Here is a 17,091-nt window from a genome sequence, read left to right as displayed (position 1 = left end):
TTCCTATTCCTAAGCTGGTGGGGGGTTTGGGAGAGCAGAGGGGACCCTGGCCTCAAGTGAGAAAAGGGATGATGCAACATGGAGCATCCCTGCCAAGCTGCTGAATTCTTAGATGCGTCTCATTCTCCTATCACTCTGACATTTTATTTTTGCATTTTATTGTTAACACATGCAGATACTGACTCACTCTGGACTCCATGGATTCTGGCTCAGGCTGAAGTCACCCTTCTGCACCCCCTTTCCTGCCAGGCACCCAGGCATGGGCAGGACACCCTGTGCCACCCCACAGCCATGGCAGTGCTGTGGAGGTTCCCGTCCCCTGTCCCATGGGGTCACCCCAGTTTTAAGAGCCAGCCAAACTTTTCTAATGCCCTTTGCGTCACTAACCTCCCAGCTCCGCTCTGCCACTGACAAACCACACTAACGGCAGGCAGTGGTTGGACCATAAACCCCTACAGGTGCCATGGTCACCCCACCACTGCCACATAGGCAGGGGACAGGTGGGCTCGCCCTGTCCTGAGGATGTAATTGCCACACTACACCTCTGCACCTTCACACATGCAGGGGTGGGCTGGGATGCCGAAATCCCCTGGTGACGCATTCCCCTGCTGAGGTTGGTGCCCCAAATGCCATCTGGCTTACCCCCTCGGCTCCTGCGCAAACCTGAATAGTTGCTTTCAGCATTTGGGGTCCTCAAAGGCATTGCCAGGGGCTGTGGTCAGGCTGGGGAGAGTGGGTCAAACACTCAAACGCTGGTTATCTAAATCCTCCTCTCCGCCTCCTCAGCTTCTGGGGTTTCATACCTACAGGGTGCCTGACTCCTTTGACAAACAAGTGCTTCAGCTGGAAAACCCATCCTGCCTCCCTCCTCTGAGCAAAACGAGCACAGCCTGCCCTTCCTGAGTCAAAATGTAAAGTCACTATGTCCTCCCCAAGCCATACAGGTTCGTCTATGCCTGTCGAGTTCTGCACATAAAATTAGAAAGGTGATTGTGTGGAGAGGAGGGACAGGACTGAAGCTCCAAGACAGCACCAATCTCAATTCCAGCCCGTATAAGCTTTCACGGACATTTTGAGCTACTCGTGCCGTTGTGCAGCAGTGTCTTGGGGAATTTAAAACAAAGTCAAAGGCCTCCGAAGTGCTCTTCCTATTTTTCTGCTAATACACAGGAAGCCTATGGAGACTGGGAGAAAAGAGAGAGGAAAAACGAATAGAAGGGATAAAAAAGTGACAGGAGAGGTCCAGTTGCAGGAGCAGGAGGGGATCAGGTGCATGAAAATGCGGTAAAATACTATTTCCTCCCGTAATTTCAAGTCGTCGCGCAGCTGCTGCCCGGGACAGCCGCCCCGACGATGCTGGCGGTCCCATTCGGGTCCGTCGGGGAGGCGCTCCCGCGCAGGGACCCCAGAAGGGAACCGCTCCGCGGGCGCGCCGCCTTTAGCCGGCGTCCACCGGGGAGCCCCCCTCCCCGTCCGCCGCGGGGCTGCGCCTCCGCGGAGCGCCGCGGGTCGTCCCGCCGCGCCCGTCCGCGGGCACCTGCCTGCGGCACGCCGGGACGCGGGGGAAAGGGACAGAGAAGTAAGAGACGGAAAAGCGGGAAAAGAACTGAAAAATGAAAAGAAAAGAAGGCGGAGGTAAAAGGCGATATCAAAGTTAAGGGAAATAATCGGGAAAAGAGGAGGAAAAAGCTAAACTAACTCTCCGCCTCCTCGGCGGCCGATGCCGCCGCCCCCTCGGCGAACAGGGACGGGGCGCACGGCGCCGAGTACCGCGCCCCGGCCGGTCGGAGGCTCCCGCGGCTGCCCGGGGCCGCGCACCCACCGCTCCTACGGAGGGGCTTCTCCCGCCGCGCGCAGGGCTACCCCGCCCCCCGCCTCCCTGTTCCCTCTGAGGCGGCGTCGGATCGCGCCGGGCCGGGCCCCCGCGGGGCAGGCTGGGGACTCCGCGCCGCTCCGCACCCCACTCCGCTCCGCGCCCCGCCGCGCGCCCATTGTTCACCACGGCCAATCCGCGGGCGCCCTCCCCGCGGCCGCCAATCGCCTCTGGGGGCCGCGCGGTGAGGTCAGCACCGCCCCCCCATTACGCCCCCCCCCACGCGGGCCGGTGCGCGCTGACATCACGGCGCGGCCCGGCGGGGCGGGCTCGGTGGGGCGGGCGCGGCCCCCGCCCCGCGGCGGCGCGGGTAGTGGTGGAGCGGCGGCGCCGCATCCCGCATCGCCGCCGGTGCGCAGGGGGCCGCCCGCATGGTGGACATCCTCCTCCCGCGGCCGCTCCCGGGCGCCATGGGGGAACCCTCCAAGAGTAAGTGCGGGGCAAGGCGGCGGCGGCGGGGCGGGCGCGGGACGCTGCGGGGCCGGGCTCCGCGCCGCCGCTGCCGTCGGGCGAGCTGGCAGTGGCCGCGCCACCCCGCACCCGCGGGCGCGGTGACAGCGGCGGGAAGGGCTGCGGCGGGGCGCGGGCGGCTGCGGGATCGGCCCCTGGCATTGCCGCTGCCGCTGCTCCCCCGCCCGCTCGCCCGGCGCTCCCCGGCCCCGCGGCTCGGTTCTCCCCGCATGCCCGTCCTCTCGGCTCCCCGCGCCGCCGCTCATCGTTTCTTTCTGTTGTTGCCGTTTCTTTCGCTCCTTCCCTCCGCTTTTTCTGTCTTCCCTACCCTCTTTCTCTGCCCGTGTTACCGTTTTTCTTTCCCTCTTTCTTCCCGTGTTTCGGTTTGTCGTCTTGTTTTATTTATCTTTCCGTTTTTATTTATTCCTTTCTCTTTCCATTCTTCTGGTTTTGTTCGGTTTTTTTTTTCTCTCTCGCTGCCTCTCTGATTTCTTGTCCCTGACTGCTTTCGTTTGCCCATGTTCCCGTTTTAACTGGTCTCCTCCTGGGTTGTTTTTTTTTTTGCTGGTTTTGTTTTCTTTCTGTCGTCCCGGTTTTATTTCTCTCTCTCTCTTTCTCTCTTGTTTTCCCTCAGCTTTTGTTTTAGTGTTTCTGCTTTCATTTCCTTTTCCGAAATTCTGCTTTTATGTCTCTGTATTTCCGCATTTATTTCCCTCGATCAAGTTTCAGGTTTTTTTATTCCTGGCCGTATCTATTTATCTCCTTTCGTGCGCCCGACCTTTCGTTCTCTTTATGTTTCTGTCTTTATTTCTCTTTCTTCCTATTTTTGCAAGAAAAAAACAAAAAAAAAACCAAAAAAAAGAGTAAGAGAGTAGTGTCTTTCCCTAATTCCTGGCGCTTCTGCTCTTGCACGTCGCTGCCCCTGACCGTGCCCTGCTCGCTCCCGGCAGGGCGGCCGGGGCTGGCCCTGTGCGCGGGCTGCGGGGGCCGCATCCAGGACCCCTTCCTGCTGCGGGTGTCGCCGGACCTGGAGTGGCATGTCGCCTGCCTCAAGTGCGCCGAGTGCGGGCAGCCCCTGGACGAGACCTGCACATGCTTCCTGCGCGACGGCAAGGCCTACTGCAAGCGGGACTACAGCAGGTGACCCCGAATGCGCCGACGCTCGTTTAAAAAAAAAAAAAAAAAAAGAAAAATAACAGACAAACCAAAACCCGAAAAAGCACAAAAGCCCCTTAAAACCCCCAAATTTCCCCCAAACGAAAACCTGACTCCCCGCCGCCGCCCGCCCCCGCGAAGCCGCCCCAACGGGGCGGCCGCGGGCACTGACAGTCCCTCGCGTCCCCGCAGGCTCTTCGGCGTCAAGTGCGCCCAGTGCCGGGCCGCCTTCAGCAGCAGCGACCTGGTGATGCGCGCCCGTGACCACGTCTACCACCTCGAGTGCTTCCGATGCGCCGCCTGCGGCCGCCAGCTCCTGCCCGGCGACCAGTTCTGCCTGCGGGAGCGGGACCTGCTCTGCCGCGCCGACCACGGGCCGACCCCCGACGGCCCCGCCGCCGCCCGCGGGTCCCGCAGCCCCGCCCTGCCGCCGCCCGCCGCCGCCGCGCACCTCGCAGGTACCGGCTCCCGCTCGGGGTGGGCGGGGAGGGGGGAGGACGGGACGGGACGGGGCGTGGGGGCTGCAGCGGGCGGGAGGGCGGCGGCGCTGACGGTGTGCACCCACCCCGCCCGCCGCAGAGCCCGTGCCCGGGCGGCCGCCCCACCCGCGGCCGCCGGCGCACAAGGCGGCGGAGAAGACCACGCGCGTACGGACGGTGCTGAACGAGAAGCAACTGCACACGCTGCGGACCTGCTACGCCGCCAACCCGCGCCCCGACGCCCTGATGAAGGAGCAGCTGGTGGAGATGACGGGGCTCAGCCCTCGCGTCATCCGCGTCTGGTTCCAGAACAAGCGCTGCAAGGACAAGAAGAAGTCCATCCTCATGAAGCAGCTCCAGCAGCAGCAGCACAGCGACAAGACGGTGAGCGCGAGCCCGCCCCGCCGGGGAGGGAGGTGGTGGGCGGGAGGGGTCCCGGGCTGGCGGGCTCGGGCGGGAGCCGCGCTGAAGCCCCCCCCACCGCGCCCGCAGAGCCTGCAGGGCCTCACCGGGACGCCGCTGGTGGCCGGCAGCCCCATCCGCCACGAAAGCGCCGTGCAGGGCAGCGCCGTGGAGGTCCAGACCTACCAGCCACCGTGGAAGGCGCTCAGTGAGTTCGCCCTGCAGAGCGACCTGGAGCAGCCCGCCGCCTTCCAGCAGCTGGTGAGCTGAGCCGAGGCAAGACGCCCCGTCGGGCCGCGGGCAGGCTCCGGCCCGCCAGGGCGCCGCGGGGGGGGACGGGACACACCGCGCCGGGCCCTCACCGCCGCTGCTCCCCCAGGTCTCCTTCTCCGAGTCCGGCTCCTTGGGCACCTCCTCTGGCAGCGACGTGACCTCGCTGTCCTCCCAGCTCCCCGACACCCCCAACAGCATGGTGCCCAGCCCAGCCGAGACGTGAGGTGGCCCGGCCACCCGCCGCCGCGGGACCTCCGCATGCCTGCGCTCCCTGCATGAGACACCCGGCCCCGGGCCGCTCCCAGAGCGCCGGACAAACGCCTTTGATTTTTAATTATTCTTATTTAAAAACAAACAAAAATATGTTACTGACGGCCAAAAAATCACCGGGAACCTCGCTGCCTTCACCAGACCGGAGAGAAAGGCCCCGCCCTGGTTATTTCGTTGGTTTGTTTTTTTTTTTCCCTGCGGATTTCGATGTTTCTTTTTCCCCAAAGAAACGCGGATTTCCCCGCTGGAGCCCGGTACGGTGGCAGGCTGCCTCGCCCGCCGCTTGCGCCGGGGGCGGCTTTTCTTCCCTTTTTGGAAGGGAAAAGGAAGAAAAAACAAAACAAAAAATAGCAAAGGGGGAGAGTCTCCCCTGGCGTGCGCGCCTTCCCGCAGCCGCGGAGCCGGCCTGGCCTCCCTCCGCGGAGCCGCGCCGCCCAGCCTCATCTCACGCCGATGCCTCTCCCGGGCCGCGGCGCCCGGCCCCGCACGATCGCTGGAAAAACGGGACACGGAAACGAGACTTTTTAACGGGAAAAGTGGTACTAATAATGTTAAGTTATCAATGGACGGAGGACGGATTGTTTCAGCCTTTAACGAACAAAAGTAAGTTATTGTTATTTATTGTCGGCGTCAGCGGTTGAATAGTGGGATTAAATATTTTGGACTTAATAAAAAAAGAAAAAAAGGATTGTAACGAAAAAAAACCCAAAAATTAAGGTGGGGGGGCGGGAGGGCTGCGGGGGGGTGTCCCTGTGCGCGGAGCCGCGATGCCGGGCGGGTCGGGGCGCGGACCGGGATGGGGTGCGGGTCGGGAGGGGATGGGCGCAGCCCCGGCTTTACCGGCACGTCCTCCCCGGACGGCGCTAATCGGCTTTCCCGAACGGAGCCGCGTATTTATAGCCGGGGAGGCGGAGCGCAGGTTTCCCTTTCGGAGCAGCGTCCCGGGCTCGGCCGGGGTCGTGCCCGCACCTGCCGCGGTGCGGGGCGGCCTCGCCTCCTCCCCGGGGGCGGCGAGGGGATCCCCGGGGCCCGGCGAGCCGAGCCGTCCCCTCCCCTGTATGCATCCCCCCGTCTAGACGCCGGCGGCGGCTCCTTATCTGCGTTTGGCATCGCCCGGGAGCGCTGCGGGCCGGCGAGCCGCCCCCGGGCAACCGGGCCCGCGCCCTCGGGGAGCGGGGCGGGGGGCGGCGAGCCGGACCCTACCGGGGAAGCGCTGCGCCGGTGAGCAGACGGTTCCGCCAGCCCCGAGGGGGCTGAGGGGACGGGTGGGCGGGGACGCGCCCCCCGCCCGGGCGAGCCGCAGTTGCCGTCGGGGCGCAGGGAGTAGCCCGGGCTGCCGAGGAGGCGCCGGCCGGAGAGGCGAAGGGGCCGGCTCTGCCGCCGCCGCCGGGGCGGGCGGCCCCCCTCTCCCGGGGGCAGGTGGGAAGGGGGCTCTCCTACTCTCCCAACCCCGCCGCGGGGCCCCCGCGGTTACCTGGCTCGGGCCGGGTCGGGTTTCAGCTCTCCGCGCTCTCCCGGGCCTAGGCTGAAGAAAAGCCGTTTCCGTCCTCCCGGAGCGGGGCCGGCCGGGCCGTAAAACCGCCTCTGCGAGGGCGGCCGGGGGACCCGAGTCCCCTCGGAGCTCCCGCTTCCCCGCCTCAGGCAGCGGGGGCGGCCTAGCTAGGCAGGCCGGGATCGCCGCCGCCTCAGGTGCGGGCCGGGCCCGGCGAGGGGGCCGCCAGGAGGGGCCGACCCTGCTCCCCGCGGCCCCGAGGCGCCCGCGGCCCGGGATCGGCGCCTTCGCCGAGGAAGCCCCGCCGCCCCCTCAGAGCCGCCCCCCGCTGCCCCCTCACAGCCGCCGGGGCCGGGGCCTTCGGCGAGAGGCGCGGAAAATAAATCTTGCCAAGACACGCTGCCGGTTTTTTTCATCTTTTAATTCTGCTTCATGGAACCTTCACCGTTAAAAGAACATCACGACGTTTCAAATTAAAGCCTTATCGAAACGTTAAAAATGCGCACGGTTTGAAAAAAGCCGTATTATGTGACTTATCCCAAATAACCAGAAAATCACAAATGCACTTCACTCAGAGCCAAATCCGACAAATTCTTTACACTTTTGATTAACTGGAAAGGCATTTTAGGAGTCTTCTTTTTTTCTCTCTGAGCCTTGTGTTGCTTATGGTAATTCAAACACACTTCCATTTGCAATGCAGAAGTCACACTACAGACAGAATAAGTTATTTTATTACAAGATATATAGAACATACTTTCTCTATTTGCAATCTTATTTTCAGCAGTTCTGCAGTGCAAATACCGCCACATCACAGGGTAGAAAATACTCAAATCGTTACATAGGATATATGAATGAAATAAACTCAAATTATCAAAATTACAAAACAGAACTCGAAAGTATCTACAGTATTTATGATATAAATAGTGCAAATTATGTATCTACAGCGTAAGTATTTGGAGTATCGAAAACTTTTCGGAGTAGCCTTTTAAAGAACATAGTCAGCAGGAACCGGTCAGCATGACGACATTAGGGATTTTAAAACAAAATACAACACTCATTTCTTCAAGAAGAACTGTCGAGCTTCTTCCCAGGACTGGCGGGGGAATCTGTTGGACAGCTCAAGATAATCTTGAGAACTGAAAAATCTTTCTGTTGAAGACAGAACATAAAATTACCAATTTATTCTCTCTTAAGATAAGATGGCAATGAAACAAGAGTAAGGAACACACAGACAATTCAAGATACTTTAAGTCATTTACTCCCCTCCCCCTACCAAAACCTTCTGAAATCATGTGGTAACACTTCTGTGGAGCTATGGAAATTGAAGTTTGGCTTTAAAGATGGGGGCAGAGGGCTCTGATGAGCAAAGGCTTAGATTTTTAAGCTTTTGGATCAGACTCTCCGCTTTATACATCGGAACATTATTTGTCTTTACACATTTTATGTTCTCGGACCCACTGGGGACCAATCCAGCCTCATTCAAGTTCAGAGAGACTCAATGGTGCTCTCTCTGCTTAGCAGCTTTGTTTTCCACAAAGAGCTGTGGAGGAGTTTTGCTCCCCAATTCCCCCAAAGTTCACAGCACGATTGAAAATGCAGCTTTTATTCCTATGAGTACTGCTGGTGATGCGAATGGGACTACGCATGCATGCACAGGTTTGCGGGGTCCGACCCTTCGAGCAGTGTGTTGCAGTGCAGCACCCAACAATGAAGTTTGTGCTTTCAAGTTTTATTCTAAGCAGTGTTATTGTTCCCGTTTGTTTTTGGGGACACTATCCTTCACATTCAAGTGATATAATGGATTAAAAAAATCCTGCTTATACTATTATTAAGTCAGCTTTTTTGCAACTGGGCAATGTTTAGAAATCAAAACATGCATGTCACCGGGTAGTCATCTTTGTTTAAAAGTTCATTCAGTTTGAAAATGGAAAATAAAAAGCAGTTTTCCCACTTGGATTTTAGAGGTTTCTCAAGCAGATTTTCATGCAAACACAACCTTAGAAAGTTTGTGTTGCAGGCACTGCACGAGGCTGCTTCAGACTGAGAGTTATAATGTTGACTGTAAAAATCTCTATAAATTTATGTTAATTTTATAATTTATTTTTAAACACAAAGCTTGTGCTTTAGACCTAGAACTGCTCATCTTCTGCCAAACGTTCAGCAAAATGGTGGTGGATTTCTGCTTGCTATTAGGGAGCAATGACTGTCTGAGCGGCACACTTTATGCAAAATATGGGCGTCTCAAGACCAGACTCCTATCAACATGCTTGAATTTCAGATGTGTTGTGTTTAACAAGTAATAGCCGTCTTAGCTGAGAATCTTTCAAACATTTAGCCTAAAGAGGTTAACTGCATTTTACACAATATTGACAACAACTGAGGGGGGTAAAAATTGCAACTCTTCTGCAAACTGACAAACTTTACAGGAAAATTACAGGACAGTATTTTACTAATTTTTTTGGCTCCCCTGGTGTATTGGCATGGCTGTGTGGGTTCTGCAACCTAAGACTTTTGAAGGCAGCTTTTGTGGCAGCTAATTAAATATGCGCACATAGAGTATCACATTTTAAGACATGATACCACATAGTTTTAAATAAAGATTAACAGTCTGAATTCCTGATACGACGCGCAGCAGACTGGCAGACACGTATGTTTAAGTCAGAACGTAAGCTAAAGAGCCGCTCCCCAAACTGTAAAATCATTTTGCAATTTACTCGTGATGCAGATTAAAAAAGATTTAAATCACAACACAATATAGCATCTACACGTTTTGTTATCCAGTTGCTTCTGTTACATTTAATTGGAGACATACCCCTCTGGTGAGATAACTGATTATCCACTTGGCCTGAACTCTGTGCAAAATCCTATGGGGGAGGGAAAAAAAAGAAAACTGGCATCAGGTTTTCAGATCTTACATCTGAGGAATTAAAACAACATTTTAATGTCTTCATGGTCACTCAAAAATACTAATACTTTATGAAATCTGTAAATGAACAAACTCTGGCTTGTTTTCTACATAACATAACAGAATACTGCCAGCACTTGAATTCTATAATATCTAGTGGATTTTTATACCTTTCTTTATAACTTTTTTTTAAAAAATACTTTTAATACACGACAGAAAAAACAAGGTTTTAATATCTTCTTAGGAAACAGTTATTTTCATGACTTTTAATTTAAGAGCACATTTACTGTAGCTGTGTTACTTTAAAACAAATGACTCCAGATAAACACTCTTACAAAATTCTTGCATTATCCCCATTTCGTCGGCTGTGCTCCCCAGTGACCTGGGAGCCTGAGGACTGCTCCCAAGAGTAAGCGAAGTTCTTCCACAGAGGAGATTAACTCTGTCCAATGCTGCAGCCAGCTGTGTAACCAGTTAATCTAAGTGCCCAACGCCATGTGCGATCCCTGCTGCTATCGGACGGGATGCTGCATCCTGTGGTGTCAGCAAGGACACCGACTTCTCTTGGAACAACATAAGGATTATGCAAGTCACCTGCCCCAGTACGGAGAGCACTTTTAGGATCCTGTCTTTTATTTGAGTGAGTGTATTCACTGAGCAGATACGGTATTATTTGACATAAGAGATACAATTCAGCACATCATAGCTTCTCCTAAATACATATATATATATTTAAATTATTTCAGCACATCTAGAAGCACAGAAGTTAACAAAAATAAAAAGGATGATGTAAAATTCAGATGATGGAAATAAATCTGTTGGTAGGGAGGTATAATGTGGGCTGTTGTAAAATCCAGCAATCATTTTCCTTTGATTTGCGCTGCACACATTTAACACACTGTGTTTAAATGTTATATTTGTACACACCACCAAACTTTTACGTAAACGGGACTTCTTTTTGCATTCCCTGGCAGAGGAAGAACCTCATTTTCTTGTCACAGGGAAACATTTTACAATCTTTCCCAAACCTTCCACTGAAGCAAATGAGAGATTTGCTTGACAAACATTACCGAGTTGAAATAAAAGTACAGAGGCAAGTCTCTTCTGTGTGTGCGGGTATCTGAGCATTCCTTGGTTCCTTTCAGAATTGTTCTTTCACTGTGTGTGTGTGCACGTGCAACATTTGGGATTAGATTTTAAAATGGGTAAAATACTAAAGTACCACTGAAGTCAGCAAAGCCGGGAGACTTTACAGCACACAGGGATCTTCCGTAACTGAATATAACACCTTTTCTAAAAGCCTGCAAGAATAGTATGTGGACTTGGCATCTGAGATATACTTCTAATTGGAAATAAAATTAATAACATTGACCCTTGTAAACATACTTAGGCTTCAATGTAGCTACTGGGGATTTAAATGCTGTTCCCTCTCTTGTGGCACAGAAATCAAGGTAAATAACCTTAATTATTCATATAGGGAACACTCTCTACTCTCATGTTTTTTTGGCTGAAAAAAACAAACTAAACTTGCTGCATTTCCTTGTAATGCTTAAATCATTTTTTGCCACTGCAACTTCTCGACTGAAATCTGTAGTTTCGCTATAATGAAGTAAAAGCTGAATTATTAACTTTGTATTTAACCCAAAGTTCATTACAATATGGCAAATTCTTCTCTAAGTTCCAAACTTTTTTTTTTAGCTGCTATGCAATTATTTTACTATTAAAAGGATAAAAAGTAGTTGCACTCAGAAGTTTGATGTTACGCTAAGACTTATAGTAAATATTTAGTTCTTGTACCTTCTCTCCCAAATCCGTGTAGCCTACCTTTGGACTAGCTGTGAAGCATTAGAAAAAAGAGCTTGACTAACGTTTCTGTATCAACAACAGTAACTTTGAGGTGACTGATACAGAGTTATTAGACTCCTAAAAGCATATTACTTTTTTAATAGTAGGGTGTTTATGAAAACTGAATTTATTAATTTGAAAATAGTCAATAAAATGTATGGAAAATATAAGGCACGCATAAAATCTGGTACATAAAGTAGAGCATATAAATTTAGACAAAGGGAACAAAAATGCTGTAAATCCTTATTCAAAACAGTATTTGTAATGACCTCAGTGGCTTACTGTCAAAAATAAAGATTGCAAGATTAGACCGACAACATACGTTCTGTGTATTTTCTGCATAAAATATATACACTTCCGTTCAGTTCTCTCTGTAAATCTCTTGTATGCAGTATACAAATGTACATTTGTATGTAAACACATTAATATACCAATTTCAGATATGTTATATGTCCAGTAGTTTTTAAAAAATAAATATTTTAAGAATCGTCTTATAATAGCAGGATCTATGTCAAATCTTCCTAGCACATCCAATAACTTTAATGAAAACAGGTTCTGCATGTCATAGGGAGAACCTAAACTATGCGGTAACCTTTTAGTGTTGTAAAATGCCTCAAGTACAGGCATAATCTGTGGTTTGAAAAGGGCTGCAGAGAATCTGAAAGTACTTCAGTGCTGTTTACTTGTTTTACTTAAGTCAAATGATTTCCATAGACACAGCAAAGGCGAGAAAAGCCGTTGCAGTTATCCTGCACACCGCTGTTATGTTACTGCAATAGCTACCTGAATGAACGTGGCGAGTAAAACACAGCTCATCTCCTGCTCCAGGATGATCTTGTTCTGGGGGTTATTGTAACAAGCAGCTATTAGCGAAGGGAAGAGCACTTTGATTAAACGAGGATCACTGAAATACTGGAAAGGCAACTGGCACAGTTTTTGCAGCACTGTGGGGTGACGGCCAGATTGTACAATGATCTGCAAATACAAACATAACAAAATTAAACCACGTGATCTATCTGTTCTTCTTTTCCTGTTAACCAGCACGGGTTTTGAAGTCATGCTAAAAAAATGAACATGGCTGAGAAGTAAATACTAAAAATAAAGCTTACAACATTTAGTCCAATCAACTTCTGTTTTAGCGTGCAAGTATTATTTTTATTGCAGAGCAACACAAAGAATGTAAGGCTGTAAAACCTCTTTTTCCTGTATCATCCAAAATGACAGTAAGCAAATGTTCTCATGGATTAATCCAAAGATGACAATAAAAGAGATCATGTAATATCTTCAACTCAAAAGACAGAGAATTATAGCAGAGGGACTACTGTAAGTTAGAGCTGCAAAACAAAAAACCTGAACCCCTGTGTTATTTAAACACTGTAAGCATGCCTTTAGGGGAAAAAAACAATCAAGAAAGAGATCACCAGGACTGTAAAGACCCTCCCGAAGCTCTCTCATCCTTTACTAGAGTGCTCTCTGGCCATTAGAGAGGACCCTGTTTCATGGGAGGTGTCTGCCACGCATTCTCAGGCACCAAAAAGAAAAGGTGATTGTAAGCTGCACAGCAAGGAGTTTCAGTAAGTAGAGACTCAGCAAGATCCTCCCATCTGTATTTCTTATCTCAGTTTCTATCAGTGCCATTGACTCTAAAAGGAGAATTGTTTAGATAAATGGGACTGTTGTCATGAAGCAGGCTAAGTTTACAACTGTGTACATCTGAAGAAATAAGGCAATGCTATTACTGGTCTCCTGCAAAGGAAGCTTTCCAATTTACTTGATATTCTTATACTCTTTGTGATAAACTAAAAAATGCCAAAATCGGATCTGTTCCAAGTAACCTTGATTAGACAATTATAATATGAAAGAGCTGTTTGACCCAAAGTTGGCTTTTTGGCATAGGAGGAAGCTCCTATAAGGTTAGAACACTGTAAAACTTAGGGTCATGACTGTAAATTGTACTTGGAAAAACACAATTTTACAGGTACACACCCAGACAAGACTGCATTCAAATTAAAACCAGAAGGACAGAAAGAAGCAGTCGAGACCACAGAAACATAAATTATAGGGATTTACAAGTTCTCAAAGCACTTTTAACAATACCTTCAGAGCACACTCTCAGTTGATAATGCAGTCCAGTTTAAAAACAAGATCAACAAAGTAATAGTTCGCATTTTTTTCAGTTCACGAGCCAAAAAGACATTGAAAACCTTTCAAAACACTGGTAGACATGTCTTAATGCCCTTAAAGACAGGAGGGATTTTTGACAGCCAAATATGTGACAATTAAGCATACGTTCAGACGCTGTTTTGAGGAAAATATCACTGAAACATTTGGATGATTCTAAAGTTAACTATTGGCTGCCACCCTGTAAGCAAGAGGATGCCTTTCAAGTTTGTGATTACTGTTTGGATTTTACATTACCCAGAGTGGCTATTATATAAATCTATGTTTTTCTATGGTAAATCCTACAATCAGAAAAGTACTTCAATCATAACTGTACTAGAAAAACTACAGCTGGTATTTCTGATCCAGGACAAAACAGCAGAACTCTTGACTTCTTTTTAACAGCCACAGTACACTCGATGAACAGGCAGAGGAAAAGAAGTGTTTGGGACTTTTCATTTTACACTTCACTTCCTTTATCTGTTCTAAAAATGCCATGAATAATTAGTGAGCTCTTGCCAAACTAACAGTGCAAGTACCCAAACAGCTTTCATGGAATTATTGCATTATCTTTTTCCGTTCAACATTTTTACTACTATGATCATATCAACATTAAAGATAGGAAGGTATATACATGGGGCTGCTGATTGTTTCAATCCTGTATTTATCCCATGTGGAATCAATTTAATGTTTTCAGCTTATTGTACAAATGCAGCTACTAAACCCAATACACTATATTATGTACTCAGGAGAAAAAAAAAGTCACCTGTTACTGGAAAAAAACCCAAACCTCTAGCAGAGCACATATTCCTTGTTTCACTGTCAACTGGTGGAGAAAGTGAAATCCAGCACTTGACTTAGCAGATGAACAGAGAAGAAAACAAATGAAAACCTTGCCTATGACTTCTTTATGGTGGAAAAAGTTGTCTCTTGACTTTTTTTTTTTTTTTTTGAACAGTCACTTGGCTGAATGATCCCAGGGTGTTTTTCAGGCCTGGAATACTCATCTTACAAAACGCTCTAATATGAGACACAAACTCCTTAGTGAAATCCAGTGCAGGAAGCTTGCTTTTCCTCCTGCCACATACTGGAATCCAGACACATTTACTTAGAATTAGCTTTTCTTGTTGCTCTCTGCCTCAAAGTCAGATATGTCTGTCAAACATAACGAGATCCTAATTAAATCACCATATTTCTGCACAGTCAAGTATTTAAGCACCTGCTTAACTTCAGATATGTGCCTAGGTTCCATTAATACTTGCTTGTTGTTTTCTTTTTCTGAATTGAGACCTCTATATCAAGTTAGTACAAGTTACTTTTTTTTTAATCCAGAGCAGGCAATTCATGTTCAAGTTTTCTGTATTTCGTTAAAAAAATTTGCTTACTCTCTGAATTTATACATATTCACACAACTTTATTCGTTTTGCTTGTGCTTAGCTTCAATAAATTCCAAAGAAGATGCGCTTGCTTAGCTTAGCTAATTTTTGACCCAACACAGTAAACATTAGAATAACCCTCTGAAGACCCAAATTACACAGGTAAAAGACACTGCAAATAGGTTTCTGAAATGCTATTTCACAATCAATTAAGGAAATTTTTCTTCATTAATTTTGTCTACCAGCCAAACTCAAGACCCTGACACATTTCAGAGGTGAAGCCCCTGTTGCAGAGCATGGTGATGTGGTTCGGGGTTAGCACACCAGAAAGCACTGCCCAGTGGCACTGTCTACTCTCAATGTAAAAGCCTGCTGAAAATGAGGGGCTAGAACATCTTAAATCCTTTACTGTGCTGAACTGAGGCAACCTCTACGCTGTACAAGCCGACGGATAGCAAGGCTGCACGATATATGGCACTCTAACATCTGATTTTGTGTACTTTCAACCTTTGCTAAAAGTCACCTTTAAGAATACAAATTTCCCTGCTTGGTCTCTCTCTGAATTTCCAGCTTTCCTATATGACACGTACGCTGCGCCTACTGAACCCACACTAGCTGACTGTCCAGCACAATGACTAATGTGATGACCTGTGGGAACTTTTTACTGGGCAACACCTTTCAAGGTTGCCTATCAGTTATCTTCTTCTTCTGTCACTCCCACCAGTTTATAGCCTTCTGCAGGTCCCGCTAATTTGCTTAATCTCTGACTCTGGAAGGTGCACTCTGCACCCTCAAGTGCAGTAACCATCTTGGATCCAGTGTATTGGTACTTCTGAAGTTTATCACTTAGGAAAGCATGACGCATGATTTCTACAGTCTCTAGATGGAATCTATTCCTTCAAGTTTACTTGGGCCAATATTCACTATATAGTATATTGCTTGGCATTTGCTGCAATTCTTCTAAGCTGTGAAAGTCTGCAGCAGTATAAAAGTCAGTGTTTCAAAACAGACTACAATGACAAAAGCCAGCAATATGCCACACAGCACTTGAGCAATAAAAAAGGACAATCAATCAAAAAAATTAAAAGCTCCTTGTGGTACGGAACAGTAATAAAATTGTAAGGGAACTCATCGTTTTGCTGGGAGGTAAGGCTTCCCCTGTCACTTAGGTAGGGTATCTGGCTACAGACCTGAGGTGACTGCTGGAAGAATATTCCACCCTGGACTCTGCAGGATGTCCTTGTATTCCCACCAGGACAGCTCCAACGGCCTTCCTCTCCTGCCACTGCTTCCTGGCACCTTGTAAAGGAGATCCTCCCAGGAGTGAAGGCCTTTGCTAGGGCACTAATAAACCATATGGACCCGAGTAACTTGGGTACAATTTTCCTCCGGTTAGCAAAGGGAATGTTGCAGCTCATTTAAGTTTTCTGCAAAGCTCCAAGGCCCCAAAAATAGCTTTCTGATGACCCTGTGGGAATGAGAATCATAAAAATGTGACTCCTTTCCTTGCTTGCAAGGGCAGGGAGAAAACTGCTGGCATACACAGGGGTAACCTTCACATGAGAACTAGCAAGGCAAAGATGTTTTGGTGAATACCTCCTAATTCTCTTTACATACTGTATATACATATATTTGTCTTTCACTTAACCTTTCTCTATATTCCTTTTATCATGAAGGAAAACTATAATTACTTTTAAATGCATATCTATGAATTTTTGTCAAAGCAGGGTGACAGAATCTTCATAACTAATAGGATCCTAATCTTTTGTGTGATACAGCAATGATACAGAATGTATCAGGATATATGGTTAATTTTACAAGAAAATTAAAATAAGAGTCCTCTAGTCTTTGAAACTATCTTCATCTTCAGGTAACTGAGTTTATAAGCATCTTGCAAGTAATAAACAAAATTTTCATTGAGAAAACTAAAATGTCAGCCAGAAAGTTGAAGACTTTATGTATATAAAATATTGAACAAATATTAGCCAAATTGAAGTGAACTGATAATTCATATCTTCTTATCATGCATATATTCATATGTCCTAATTGGACATGTAATGTAGATGCACGCTCCTAATTTTTCAAGAACCAGTAGCTGAATCAAATTGCTTTGTGAAATTTACATTTTTTAAACTACGGAGTAGCATTTTTGGTGACAATCTAAATTTCTGAGTTGTAATTGCACACATTTTATATCTGTAAAGCATTTGAAAAAAGAGAAACTAACTGAATTTAAAACTTTGCCTGCAACTTTCTGGAGATCTAAAGAAGATTAAGATCACAGATTGGTTTTGAATGGTTCTATGCATCTGTGTTAAATATTACAAGCAGAAAAAAAAAGGTTCAGTCTCAGACCAAGAACTTTTTCACTCCTCGTGCACTATGCACGGTTAGTCCAAGATTCCTGCAGA

At 48.3% G+C, this 17,091-nt stretch overlaps 2 protein-coding genes across 4 annotated transcripts in view; one reads left to right on the top strand and one right to left on the bottom strand.

Moving 5' to 3' along the window:
• The first annotated feature begins 2,101 nt into the window (after positions 1-2,101).
• Positions 2,102-5,980, top strand: ISL2 (ISL LIM homeobox 2). 2 transcript variants are annotated; one of them, XM_075099956.1, is made up of 6 exons: positions 2,102-2,302; positions 3,274-3,463; positions 3,671-3,936; positions 4,058-4,341; positions 4,450-4,620; positions 4,739-5,977. In XM_075099956.1, exons 1-6 carry the CDS (start codon positions 2,245-2,247, stop codon positions 4,853-4,855), a joined length of 1,086 nt encoding a protein of 361 aa, XP_074956057.1. In that variant the 5' UTR covers positions 2,102-2,244; the 3' UTR covers positions 4,856-5,977. The 2 variants fall into 2 exon arrangements, with proteins under 2 accessions (XP_074956057.1, XP_074956056.1); XM_075099955.1 differs by lacking the exon at positions 2,102-2,302 and having other exon boundaries at positions 2,319-3,463; positions 4,739-5,980.
• Positions 5,981-6,796: 816 nt separating this feature from the next.
• Positions 6,797-17,091, bottom strand: part of SCAPER (S-phase cyclin A associated protein in the ER) — a 180,075-nt gene continuing 169,780 nt past the window's right edge. For both annotated transcript variants that reach the window (XM_075099952.1, XM_075099953.1), the window contains exons 30-32: positions 11,928-12,119; positions 9,207-9,258; positions 6,797-7,543 (exon numbers count right to left, since the gene is read on the bottom strand). In XM_075099952.1, the coding sequence (XP_074956053.1) occupies positions 7,449-7,543; positions 9,207-9,258; positions 11,928-12,119 (339 nt within the window). In that variant the 3' untranslated portion in view covers positions 6,797-7,448. The remainder of the gene's footprint in view (positions 7,544-9,206; positions 9,259-11,927; positions 12,120-17,091) is intronic.

This window comes from Phalacrocorax aristotelis, chromosome 7 (genome assembly GCF_949628215.1).
Source record: "Phalacrocorax aristotelis chromosome 7, bGulAri2.1, whole genome shotgun sequence".
Lineage (NCBI taxonomy): Eukaryota > Metazoa > Chordata > Aves > Suliformes > Phalacrocoracidae > Phalacrocorax > Phalacrocorax aristotelis.
The sequence above is the reverse complement of the archived record's forward strand: the minus strand, read 5'-3'. Positions and strand labels throughout refer to the sequence as shown.

Excerpts from the sequence above, each read along its gene's own strand:
- ISL2 (XM_075099955.1), top strand. The coding sequence starts at position 3,009 with ATGTCTCTGTATTTCCGCATTTATTTCCCTCGATCAAGTTTCAGGTTT. Across the intron at positions 4,342-4,449 it reads AGCAGCACAGCGACAAGACG|AGCCTGCAGGGCCTCACCGG; the intron begins GTGAGCGCGAGC and ends CCGCGCCCGCAG. Across the intron at positions 4,621-4,738 it reads CCGCCGCCTTCCAGCAGCTG|GTCTCCTTCTCCGAGTCCGG; the intron begins GTGAGCTGAGCC and ends CTGCTCCCCCAG.